The sequence below is a fragment of the Haliotis asinina genome, chromosome 8, assembly GCF_037392515.1.
Source record: "Haliotis asinina isolate JCU_RB_2024 chromosome 8, JCU_Hal_asi_v2, whole genome shotgun sequence".
NCBI lineage: Eukaryota > Metazoa > Mollusca > Gastropoda > Lepetellida > Haliotidae > Haliotis > Haliotis asinina.
This window is the reverse complement of record NC_090287.1, coordinates 4,155,929-4,169,491: the sequence shown is the minus strand read 5'-3', so window position 1 is coordinate 4,169,491 and position 13,563 is coordinate 4,155,929. Positions and strand designations below refer to the sequence as shown.

The 13,563-nt window shown below is 38.1% G+C and overlaps 1 protein-coding gene across 1 annotated transcript; it reads right to left on the bottom strand.

Annotated features, from left to right (window-relative positions):
• Nucleotides 1-4,436: 4,436 nt before the first annotated feature.
• Nucleotides 4,437-13,329, bottom strand: LOC137294736 (protein cornichon homolog 1-like). The gene is made up of 5 exons (XM_067825827.1): nucleotides 13,244-13,329; nucleotides 12,504-12,572; nucleotides 11,712-11,824; nucleotides 10,180-10,323; nucleotides 4,437-9,426 (listed from the first exon to the last, which is right to left on the bottom strand). Exons 1-5 carry the CDS (start codon nucleotides 13,322-13,324, stop codon nucleotides 9,399-9,401), a joined length of 435 nt encoding a protein of 144 aa, XP_067681928.1. The 5' UTR covers nucleotides 13,325-13,329; the 3' UTR covers nucleotides 4,437-9,398.
• Nucleotides 13,330-13,563: the final 234 nt, after the last annotated feature.

Sequence of the window (13,563 nt, the reverse complement as noted above, 5' to 3'; positions counted from 1 at the left end):
ACAGCATGGGCGAGTTTATTTGGAGTTGGTGGGGTGTCAAAGACTGAATATATGCGTATGCATATTCTCCAGTTCCGATAGATGTGATACTGTTCAGATTTTAAGTACAATATATTAATTACATAAAGATTTTATCAATAAAGTATTAGATTTAACCATTGTATTTGTTTCAATGTCAACACCATATCTGGCTCAAGAGGTACGTGCTAGAACAAATTGAAAATGGTTTAGTTTATTAATATATCTTCGTTTTTCACATTGCAAACCTCATGGATTTCAAGGTTTAAGAGTTTACGGCACGAATCAGTTTGCACAGCACTGTATGTTACATTATTACTGTTTGATTGGCTGACCCGCGTGGCATACCTGGAATATTGTCTAATGTAATTAAAATAGCTCACTCACTCAAGATTCCTACAAAAATGCGTGGTATAAATAAGTAAGTAGGATTTGTGTATGTTGAATAAATGTTTCATATTTTATTCGTATATCATCTGGGAAATATCAGATAATAAATAGTATTATGATGTTGTGATGATAAGTTTCCCTGTTCATATTAATGAAAGGTAGTATGCAGTGTTTAACAATCAAACCCCCATGTATGGTATATAATAAAGTATAGTTTTGCACTGAAATATTAAAAAACTAGGACGCTGTTTCTTTGAAACACTATACATACGAGAGAGGAGACAAACACAGTCAATGCTAAATCGATGTAAACTTCGCGTTGGTAGCTGACGTAATGACTCCGGCAAATCCCCCATTCCCGTCAGTACCATATGTTCGAATGTTTACTTTTTTCACATGAACAGTTGACTCACCATTTCATAATGATTCTTAAATACCCGATCTCGATAATATTGTCGGAATCGTACAGTGGACCCTGTCCCGTCTTACAATCGCACAAAGATCAACAAGACAAAAAGTCTTCGACCCTTCCAGATTTCATGCTTGGAGAATGTGTTATTCCTCCAAGTGACAAAGCACGTAACTTCGCTTATATACTTGACTCATCTCTAAAAGCAGAATCTAATATTTCAAAAGTCTGTAAAACGGCACTCTGTAGCATCAGATTCCTGAACGTGATCATGAAGACCGCTGTCTCTCTAGTCCAGTCCTATGTGTTGTTGCTCCAGGATTACTGCAATACTTTGTCATGCGGTATCCCGAAACACCTTATCACCTTATGGCGCCCGACTGATGACCAAGACAAGAAAGGATCAACAGATGAGACCAGTCCAAAAGAACTTACACTGACTCAATACTGCAGAGAGAAAGAGTCAAGTAGGAGATTCTGGTACTAGTGCTCAAAGTCAGGACTGGCACCCAGGGGAATGAAATCAGGAGTGCATCTTCTCCTTTTCCAACATGCACGCAGCAAAACACTGGCGCCTGTTCTCTTGAATAGCTGTCCACAGGAGATAGATCCACCACAGAACTGATCATATCCACCACAGAACTGACTACGTACGTTTCAAAGTTGAAAATCCATTTTTTTTCACTGAAATATATTGCTAATCCTTTTCTATTCTTTTTGTGCAGACTCCAAAAAGTGCTTTTGAGCATTTCCTAAACTGGATACCTGTACATGGTCCCCAGACAGCGAATGGAACTTCTCCTAGGAAACGCTGCCTAGTCGAAACCACCAAGAACTTTTCGGAAAATATCTCGACTCCCCAAAGACTGCAACTTTCTGCATTACCCAGAGTGTCAGAAGGACTGTGCTCGCTAGGAAGAACCCGAGCACTCTCCTGATCTGTGCCAAGAGATCAGGAGCTACCAAACCAGTTATTTGTATGCAAGGGCACCGAGAACAAAGGGGATCCTCACGACGGTGTACTTGGGATGCAAACGAGACATTTCAAAGGCGAGGTCCGTATATTTAGAATGCCTTTCCCGAATCTTGCCAATCACGTTGCTGTCAAAAGGGGCAGAAAATTCAATGATATACATGTATATAAATTCATTAGCATTATCAAGATCAGATCAGGTTTGTTAGCAGGAATTTTTTTGAGGCTGTATATGGGCCTATTCCAAAGAAGTTAAAAGTATCATTTTCCATGTCACCCTGGACAAGTTCAAAGTGGTACCATGGATGGACCTCCGAGTCCATATAATTAGTGTCATTGTTGTTATCATAAAGTGTGACCCGTGAAGGTCCCGGGGTAAAATAGGCCTTCAGCAACCCATGCTTGCCATAAAAGGTGACTATGTATGTCGTAAGAGGCGACTAATGGGATCCCAAATGCGCAGATCGATGATCATGCTGTTGATCACTGGATTGTCTAGTCCAGACTCACCCACTCACTCACTATCATAAAGTGTAACAAAACGTATGTAAAACTATTGTTCGATTAAACTTAAGGGTTTCTTTCGTTAATTTCTATTTTGTGTGTATTGAAGACGCGATTTACGTGTACCTTCTACATGCTTTATTTTCTGAGATAAAATATTCTTTTTGGCCGCCTCTGATAAGATCCACCAATACGTCAATCCAGCTACAGACGACAACATGTATGCACAATGATCTAGCTGCACTGGTCCATAGTGGCACTCATGAAACTATTGTCAGATTAGTGCAAGTGCAAGGTAAGGATACCATCTGTGGGATAACTCTACACCTTGCTTCGCTGAGCCATTTAGGTTCATAGCCATATATACTACAAGCAAAAAGTACGGGAACACTGGGACGTCTGTCTTCCTCATGCACTGGGCTGTTGTGTCTGGGCAGTGGAATCAAACATGGTGCGGGAGTGTTTCGGTACTCTCGTTTTTCGCTGTTTTTGACAAGGTTTGATTTCACTCATGTTCCAACATGTCCATCAAAGTGCCCACTAAGAGCACAAAAGCTGACATCTACATGAGAGTAAAAATGGCCTCATCACGTTTACCTTTATTGCTGTCAATATTTCCCATACGTTTTGTTTGATGTATATATTTGCCATGTATGGCTTATCTAATGAACGAATTAAATACGTTGTGATTTCATTCGCTTTGAATAAGACGTGTTCTGTATTACGTTTTACTAGCGTTTTTTTCCTTCTCTTAGTCAGAATTGGAACTATATATGGAGCAAATATGATGGGAACAATGTAGAGAGAATGAAACCCCATGATGCCATAATCTCATCGTTTAATTAGTACCAGGTTTATCATCCAATGGACGTTTTTCAGTCATTACTATTCATACAGTTGGTATCGTTGGGTACCACATGTGGAGGGGGGGGGGGAGACAATACCTGGCCCCTAAATTTTGAACGCGATGACAACTTCATGGAATGACGTCATGTGATCCTCAGTCAGATGTGGGCGTCTCCAGATGACTGGGGGCAAGATATGGCAAAGTGAGGGGTGAGTATGTAAGAACTCAATCAGGAGTTGACAGGATCTGAGCAGGCCTCTAGATCTTTGGGTGCAATTAAGAGAAGTCCCGTAAACATGTACATTGAGGATAACTGTATGTGTGTTAAGCGAAACTAAACGCTCCAGTAATTGAAGTCATCAGTTTTGGTAAGCTGGTGAAAGTGAAAGTGAGTATCAGTGAGATATGGAAGTTGTTGTGGTCTTTAGAAGGGTTATGTATGCAATGTATCCAGTGAAAATATCTAGATAGGAAAGAGTAAATAAGTTTGGTTCTTGAATGATGAATACCACATCCATTGTGCGTATTTTTTAAAATTTTGTTTCTGTAGTTTGAACTCACACCCAAAGACATCACAAGGAGAAAATTGCACATGAGGTCAGGCTGACTTTCTGTCTGTGTAGTCCACGTTTGATCACACAAACCTTCCTCTGGTTGGTTTGCCATAAAAGGCGACTCAGCTTGTCGTAAGAGGCGACTAACGGGATCGGGTGGTCAGACTCGCTGACTTGGTTGACACATGTCATCGGTTCCCAATTGCGCAGATTGATGCTCATGTTGTTGATCACTGGATTGTCTGGTCCAGACTCGATTATTTACAGACCGCCGCCATATAGCTGGAATATTGCTGAGTGCGGTGTAAAACTGAACTCACTCACTCACTCACTCCTCTGGTTGGTCAGATGTATGCTCCCTTTGTCATATCACTTCAATTTGTAACTCACTAAATAAGTGAATAAACTAGATCTAGATACCTTTTATCTTATGTAAGTCAATTATATGTGGTGTACAACCTGCTCTCTTCCTCTGAACAATGGTTCTAACTATGTGTGTGAATTTCACAGATCAAAGCAATCTAAGATTGTCCAGACAGATGTATTTAGGGTGCCACTGTTACACCTCTGAGACCCACTACAAAAATACAACACACAAATGTTAGAAATGGGGCTATTAATCCTATTATATCATTCTAATATATGAATGGACAAATAGGGACCTTCTAAAGCAATCGGTATGTGGTTTAAGCCCTAATTTGGAAACCACTGCCTGGACTGGGAAAAAAACCCAACACATAGTTGTTTAAAATTTCTTTATTAAAACTGGAAAAAGCATTGTTCAAATGTTGAAGCATTGTTCATGTCATTCCAATTGAAGGTGGTTTGATAACTTAAGCCCTTAGACAATTAATATTCAAACAGATGAAATTAAACTGGTTCATCACCAAGTGACTCTGACACAAAGGGGAGTTTTGACGTTTAGTTATGAAACAGAATAAATCAGCTGAGCAGATTGAACTAGGAAACATTATTTTCACTCTGTAGAGGCATTAATTAGATTTCGTTGAATGGTAATTTGTACATTCAGATGTAGGACACTGTGACTGGATGATATTTAAACCCATTCCATGACAGGTACATTCCATTTAGTTTTAAATGAAGATGCAATTCATGTTTTTTTGTTTGTACATATTACATAGAAAAATGCATATAACAGCAGGCAAGCGCAAATGCATGATACATGTACTTGAGAGTGGTATCCATACCATGTACTTCTTACATGCAGGAAATCTATTACTGTATAACAACAAATCCTCCTCGATCATCATGTGTAGAATGTCTCCATCATATTTGTAGAACCATTCACAACCAGTGTCCTCTGTGAAAATAAATGTTACCACCTCTGTTGCTCCTATGTCTAACATGGCACACAGCTTCACTCGCTTCCTAGTGTCATGATGTTTCAATCTGGCTCCAGGTGAAGCTATGGTCAAGGATATATATGAACAAAAACATAACACACTTGAAAATCAAGGAATACCAGAAACATCATCATATATTTTGTGTCTCCTTTAAGTTGCGCAAGTACTAACTATTCATTTTCATGTGATGGCATGAAAGCTGATTAGAATACATTTGTAAATGATGCCTTAAACTAACCACTGGCTAAAAATAATGAACCAATCACTAAATTGCACCAATGGACCAAACATGGAAATAACAAAGAATTCCACAAGTTCTGAAGCTGACCTTTCCTAAATGGTAAACTTGACTGTTTCTGGTTACATGGCTAATGTTAAATCAAACACTGATACCACTGAGGCATAAGTAAAACTATCTGTGCAGTGAAATACACCCTTTTCCATCACTTAAAGTGAAGTTTATTCATGGACGCCTACAAGTACTTCCATAGACATTTACAGAACTTGCCCTGTATGGACGTATATATGGAGGTGAGGAAAACAAGAATTCCTTGACATCTCAAAAGTTTTCAAAATGTGCTGATTATTATGAGATTATTAATTTGTAATTTTCTGCTAACACCCTGACTAGTTTTAACTGGTTCCTATTCCTTTCTACTATTTTTCTATTCACACTCAGTGTGCAACAAAGGATCATGAAACAGCTCCAAGGTTTTGGCAGCAATACGACATGTTGGAGTGAAAGTCTTTAAAATGAAGACAAACATTAAAAACAAGGCTGAAGTATCAGAACTGGTAGTTTTTAGTAGAGCAGTAGGTTGGACAACAGAAAAGCATGAAAACGCAACAGTGTGAGACATGGTGCTGAAGTGGAATTCACTTTTCTGTTGAGTAAATAACAAAAGCCTCCCAAAACATAGACCTGAGATCAAAAATAACTAATAGTAATACAGAATTGGAAATAGTAAATCTGAAAAAATGCTGAAATAATAATATAAACTAAATGTCTACAAAACAAGGCACAGATGAAACAAGTCAAATGTACATTGCCTTAAGTAAACAGTAGTAAGAACAACCACAGAAACAAAGTGTGTAAGCAAATGTCTCACTGTCAATGACTTGCCCGAACTAGATAAACCATTGCTTACTGTACATAACCCTCAACATGTATACCAACAAACATCCGTGGTAATAGTACTCTGTTGGTGCTCTCAGGACCAAACTTTACTTGCACCTAATACTTTGCCCACACTGAAGTGTTCCTACATAACTTAAAAAAACATACATTCCACTTTAATACAATCTTTCTGGGCTCCGTTCCTCAAGGTGATTATAGTGCTATGACAGTCATAAGTCCATGTTAAAGTATGAGACTTATTACTGTCGGAGCACTATGATCACTGTGAGGAACAGGGCGCTGGTTTCACTGTCAGTATTACACAAAGAACATAGTAGCTAAAACCCAAGAGGAATTTTTTGAGGATGTCTGCTATGCTTTTGTGGTCATTGAGCAACCCAGACTGTTCTGCCCCGGGAGTATTTTTGCTACTAAAATGATAAAGAATCCAAAAGTTAAACTGCCAAAGTTAGGAAAGATAATGGTTTGCAACTGTCATGTGTTGTTTGTCGCAAAAGTCAACAAGAGCTGAGCTGCAACAGGTCTTGTTGTAACGTTATGACATCACAGCACTGTATGACATAATTTTTCTACAAAATAAGGACATCAAACATATTGAAACTAAAACATACCCACTCATTTTAATCTCTAGATGATTAAAATATTTTAAAGGTTAAATACGTTTAATATACATTTATGAAAACTGTGAGGGATAATTCTTTACAGTTTCATTCTGAAAGTTTGATTGAGTCCTCAATATGGCAAAAACTGCCTGGAAGAAATTTATGATACATGTGTTTAAAATGTTTAAAGAAACCAATACAAAAAATCATGGAGGCTAATCATTTCACTTCTGTTGTCATGAAGCAACTTTGGCAGAAGATCTTAACTTAACTCTCATACACCAATCAAAAGACAGTCTTCAGATAATACCCTGACTCTAAGCACAATACACATGATACAATACAAAATGGATATTTAAATAGATTACTGATATACATCACAACTTCCTGTTCACTGACAAAGCACTGGTTATTTGCTTCACTAAAGCCAATCTTCTGACTTGCCGCAAATGGAATATAAGCACTGGGATATAGACTACGCCACTGCACACATACACACAGACAATAGAAGAATATAAACACACTTACACATCAAGAGAAATTACCTGGCAGGTGCTAATGATTTTGAAAGTACATTTGATTAATTGCATTGGACGTATTGGAAGAAGTCGGTATATCACATGATACGCATCTAGCTACTAACATGACATGTGACAAAGTTAACCTGTCAGGTAGGAAACATTCCGTATCTGTTTTCAATGTAGTTCTTCAGAAAGTATGATTCACAGTGCAGTAGCCAGTATTTCAACCTTGTTCTGAAGTTACTGGTTTTATGGTTACAGGAAGAATCTAGTCATGGTTTGTGAGAGGAGATCAACATTTGTCATTTTCTCAAGTGGAAGTTTACTGATGTACACCTATATCACTGAATGACAAATTTCTTCACATCTTTTGCAACTCACATTGTGTTTCAGAGTCAGTAAGAATAGGAATCCAGTGTTCTAAAGGCTGATCATGCATCATGGTTTGTAAATCTCATTTTTCACAGCTGTGAATTCCGGGTAAGAATATAGGTCCTCGTGCAATCGAAGCTTGTCAGAAGATGTTTGTATGTTGCTTTATCCTTATTGCATGGATCAGTAAAATGTCACCTAACCTGACTATTTGATGAACACAAAATTAAATGTTAGCAAAACAAAATACCATGACAGTTGAACTAAGTCAAGTATGTATAGTTTATGTTCCCAAACCGACCCTGTTCAACACCACACCCACTACCTCGTCCTAATCTTATGACTTACGGCTTCCTTGAAAACACAAAACACACATCTTGTAACATACAGCCATACGTAAGAATGTGCAAGTACCAGAACAATACAAATGGTGGGCGAGTTTCGGGAAAAGCCATTTGAGCAAATCCATTGAAATCTCAAGTATCATCAAGATATATATGCAACATAAGATTGACTAAAGAGCTGCTTCAGCTTAGCCACATATGGTGATTTGATGTAAAGACTGAGAAAGTATGGCGTCAGTTACTATAAAACTGTTCAAAGGGATAACAGTCTTAAAAAACACACACTTACACCTGACTATGGGAAACATTAACCTATTTAGGTATTCACATTTTAATGTGTCATGAGTTTCCAAATGTGCTAGATGTACAATAAGTGCTAGATACTAGGGTTTGGATTAATCGTTGTTTAATGTTGCATTCAGCAATATTCCAGCTATATGGCAGCAGTCTGTAAATAGCTGGGTGTGGACCAGACAAGCCAAATCAAATGCTGGTTAAGCCACAACCTTTTGTCACTGTGGCCACGTGCACATAGAGCACAAAAACAGACTGAAAATCCACACTGTACTCTTCCTGAGGTAGGCATACCCTGGTCTTCATACTCCTGAAAGAATATGTTGACAGACCAATGATCACACTCTGCATAAATCTAGGACACAAACCTGGTACTACATAGTGACAAAGGAAGTCAAATCAACACAAACACAAAAGCAGCTTTATAAATCTTGTCACAGTCAGTTGATGTAAAGCATTATTGTAAACAGGAGGTGTCACCTCCTACGGATCAGAACTGTTCATGACTTGCACAAAACTTAAAATGTGTCTCAAATTTACCCGTGCTGAAGGACTTAATGATACAATGCATCTACTGCTGTCATACCTAGTGTCTGTTTCATAAACAACCTGGAAAAACTAAACAAAATATGTAATTACTAAGTCAAATGTTTTAAGGTGATTCAAGTGCCACTATACCGGTGCGGTGAAACATTGAAGTTACACTTTTAAATAATGTAACAAAAGAAGATTTTTAAACATTTTAACATTAATCAAACAAACATCTGATACCACTAAAATGCATTTCAGTTTGTGCCAAAAGTGTATGGTCTAACAGCCTGACCTTGCCTGACATTACTTTCAGTTGATTCTGGAGTAATGAATGGACCTAAAGTCCTGTACGTTCTATGTGTTCTCAAACTTTAGTGCATTGTGTGCACTCTCTTGCCTGTATTATCTGATGATATATGTTGTGATTCCATCTTGTGTCAGCCATTACACAACTTTACACAGCCAATTTGTCACTTCCATGTCAACATGTTAATCACACAAACACTGGCTGTTCTCTTTACACCACACCAAGCATCCTCAGTTGGACACTAGGACATATATCATACTGAAACAGAGAAACAAGGAGAACATAATAAGCAGGATATTGGCACTGTGCAGCACATTCCTCGAAAATAAATCAGGTTGGTAAACTGAAAAATATCGAGAAGCTTCACTTGTCCAAGACACACTTATCATGTATAATCTAACTACTCATTAACATGATTACACAGTTGCCAGATAATACTAGTGTATTATTATTTTGCTGCAATGTGCAATGGAATGGTGACCATGAAACGTTCAGTAATTGTCAAGTTACATCATCATAATCTGAGAACAACCCTGCCAGTTAGTTAAGCTTGCGGTAGGCAGCAATATTCATCTGGTTTTGGCATGACATCAGTCACGTTACAGGAAGAAATGTCACAACCTCAGTTATCAGTATATGACAAGCAAATATGTATACGGAAGAGTTAATATTCCAGCTGTGGGATGTAAACCATCTGGATCACGCAAACCACTGGTTGCATCAATACACAATGCCCTCCATTGTCAGGGCATGAAAACATGCAATCAGCAGCCTGCTTCATGTCACCTTAAAGCTGTGACATTCCTAAGTCTGCCACTTTAGTACATATTGATGACAGTCTTAGTACTATGATCACACTATACTGTATGGGGTCTTGGGTGGGTCACTAGGTCATCTCTTGTGATACTGATGGAAATGGAAACCATGTAAACTGGTTCCCTGCGCTCTTGTATATGGTGTCAAGAGGAATGCTACAGAAAGGACTATGAAAACACTGTAAATTTGTCTTACCTGTAAAGATAATAGAAGAATGATATCAGATAAAATGCCAGTTTCACCCAGCCCTCTCTCTGTGCTCGATTTAGTTCATCTGCATTCATTATTGTTGTGGGGTCATACAGACCAGGTGAGCTCATGACAGGTCTGTTCATGTATCTAGCAATGAAAGGAAGCAACCAGACATCACACATCAATTTACAGCTTATGTAGGCTGTCAACAGACCTCCCACAATGAGAGAAGGAGAAGTCTATGCCTTCTGTTTACAGTTAGTCACTTAATGTTGGCACCACTGATGATCCTACAAATACTATTAATGGATTCCATGGTCGACTCTATGTTTAAGCCAAAACCTGATCATGAAAACTAAAATCTGTGAAAGGAGTTTTTTCAGCAATCATGAGTAACATGGTATATTTACACTTATCTGTACGAAAAATAAATCTGGAAAACAAAACCCAAAAACTTCAAAGTCTTTCTGATATTCATAATGGACAACTGGTTATACTTCCACTGAAACTATCTGAGAGACAAGTCTCAGCTATACAGCACAAACTCAATGGTACACTTTTATTGTCATTCTCACTTGTTCACAACAACAACCTGCAACAGAGATTTGTGAATACAGTGGAAGCTGTCTAATTCGGACTTGACAGGGACCGAGTTTTGTGTCTGAATTACGAGGAGTCCGAATGGGACTGGTGAGAGTCAAGAGTTAGCTCCCTTGACCAGGAGATACGCATGCACAGTACTTTTACGATGAAAGCCACAACTAAATGAATGTATATGTAGTGTATAGATTAATTTATTTATTCAGTGGTTTGACTGACAGCATGGCCGTGCCTTACGTGTGAAAATAGTCCCTACGGACAGTTTGTTTGTGCTTTGCAAACCGCCGATTCAGTACAAAGATTTACATCACTGTTTCTAACTGTTTCCATCAAAACGACACTGATCACGAGTGAGTCATGTTAGCTTGCTGAACTGCTTTGTTAATTCCTTTTGCTAATTGGTCATCATCACACCTGATAATCCGTTTGAACTTGGCAATCGGCTAACTACAAAGCACTTCCGCCTCAGGCAGTCCCGCTAGTCTGATTAATTAGCAATGTTTTCGAAGTAAATTACCTTGAAGGGCAGAGATTTCAGTCTGAAATCCAAGTTACATGAAGTCTGAATTAGTTAGCCTATGTGTAATGATAACTTAGTTAACTTCTGCCGGGACCAACAATTCAGTCTGAATTATACAGAAAAGCGAGTTATTTGGGGTCCCAGTAAGACAGCTTGCACTGTAGTTTAAAAGTAAAGGTGGTTGTCCACACACAAACACATTCAATTAAAAGCATTAGGGTAGTGAACTTCATACACATTTTCATAACCTCCCAAAATGCACAACCTGGAATCAGTGCACACAGGATTTCACTGGCTACCTCCTGGCTCTTTCCCTACTGTATTTTAACTAATCCTCATGATGTTTTACAAGTGGTGGAATCGCTTCCCACCTACCTTCTGACATGATACACTAAAAGCCTACCTTCCCACCTACCTTCTGACATGATACACTAAAAGCGGCAGGTTGAAGAGAACAGTCCCCAGCTGCCAGGCAAACACAAACAGCACTGTGTAGAGAATCTGTATTGCATATTCAGGCAACACAAGCTGGAAAAAAATGGAGACAATACCAAGTTTTCTACAGACAGTGAGGACAAGGTTTTTCAAAGAATTGTTATTATTTTATGTACCAACATGGCCACTGAAACAAAACATCAATTCATTATTCAGTTAGATATTTTTGATATCAAGAAACACTGAGCTTTATTGTAATGACTGAAGCTATTGACCATTCCAAAGATTGCTGTGACATAGGTTAGTATCAGAGAAAGAACCACCACATTGATCAAGGTCAAACAGATAGCATTGTACACCTTTGTAAACAGGACGCAGACAAATACAGTTATTAAATGGATCTGACTGTAACAGTATGTATTTTATTGGTTGGGTCTCACAAGAATACCGAAAGAGTTGAAATATACAAAAAAGGCAAGTGCCCTTATGCAAATATCACTTCATGTAAACCACTAAAATGTTTATGTCATAATGGAAATGAAGAAACTGTTATACTCATATATGTATTGTTCTAACTGTAGGCAAATGTGCAACAGTTCATATATTAATGGTATTTTTGCTGGTGATATACACGAATTCTGGCACTTGTGTCACAAAATCATTGTGACACAAATTTTTATCAAATAATCATAAGAACCTCTACATACAAATTCATATTATGCATGCACTATGCGCTCATACAAACGCTACATCAGAAATCAGAAATACACACCGGATTCAAGCTGTTACACTGGTCTATGGGATTCTTGTAGTCTGTTTTCAACTCGTCAAATGCAATTATCTGAAATAAGTTGAGCCAAGAATGTTAGTTACGTACAATGTGTCAGCATGAGTGTAGAGACAAATTATTAAGCAGAAACATGTAAAATATTTTAGCTATCATGGTTATGAGCGACAGAAAATGCCAATGCTCAATACTTCTCAAGCTTACCAAACAGTCACTTTTATTCATAAAACAGAAGTCAAGGGATCTATAAAGATTGAATGATATGTTCATGTTGCCAACAGCAATATTCCTTTTCAAGTATTATCCCTGTAAATCCAAAATGTACATAACAGTTTCTGGTTCATACAACCAATGAATATCAACTTTTTAGCTTGAGCACCTATCCACACAATGTGGGCACAATTACATCCATGTGCCAGTGATACCTACTCACCACTTGCCCATAACTCTCATAAATTGGCTTTATTTCAGCTGGAGCATTCTTTATGAGAACAGGGACTTGAAAAATTAGTTCTCATGATTCAGATATCTCTGGACGTGACATACATACGCCTCTGACAATGCATGATGAATCACTGATGACTGACTAAAATGAGGCCGGTGTTCAGGTGTTCGCATCGTCATAAAGAATATCAGTGTTAATGAATGATTACAGATGTTACAACATGTTAGTATCGTAAGGTTTACATATACATGCTATATAATTGCAAAAACGCAAGTCTTACGTGAAATATCACGAAGAATATTAGCACAGCAGTAAAAATAAGAGCGGCTATGTAGCAAAACGCAGCAAACGTGAACGCCATGATTGTAAACTAAGGGCGTGTAACTATGTGCAACTTCCGGTGTTGGTCGCATATCTCTTTCGGATCGATTCCTCACGGAAAAAACATGGTCTTTAATTTAGTACAGTGATTAGTTGAAAATTTAACAAATTTACCACTTTTGACCATTTAGACACATTATGTCTTTCTGTAACGTTGTCACAGAAAAAAAAATCATTGTATGTTCCCTCTTAAAGCAATGTTTGCGACCAGAGACCATA

Bases quoted from the DNA above. Each gene is read 5' to 3' on its own strand.
- LOC137294736 (XM_067825827.1), bottom strand. From the start codon at position 13,324: ATGGCGTTCACGTTTGCTGCGTTTTGCTACATAGCCGCTCTTATTTTT. The intron at 12,573-13,243 runs GTAAGACTTGCG...AACTTATTTCAG, and splicing joins TATTCTTCGTGATATTTCAC to ATAATTGCATTTGACGAGTT. The intron at 10,324-11,711 runs GTAGGTGGGAAG...TTTCATTGCTAG, and splicing joins TTAGTGTATCATGTCAGAAG to ATACATGAACAGACCTGTCA.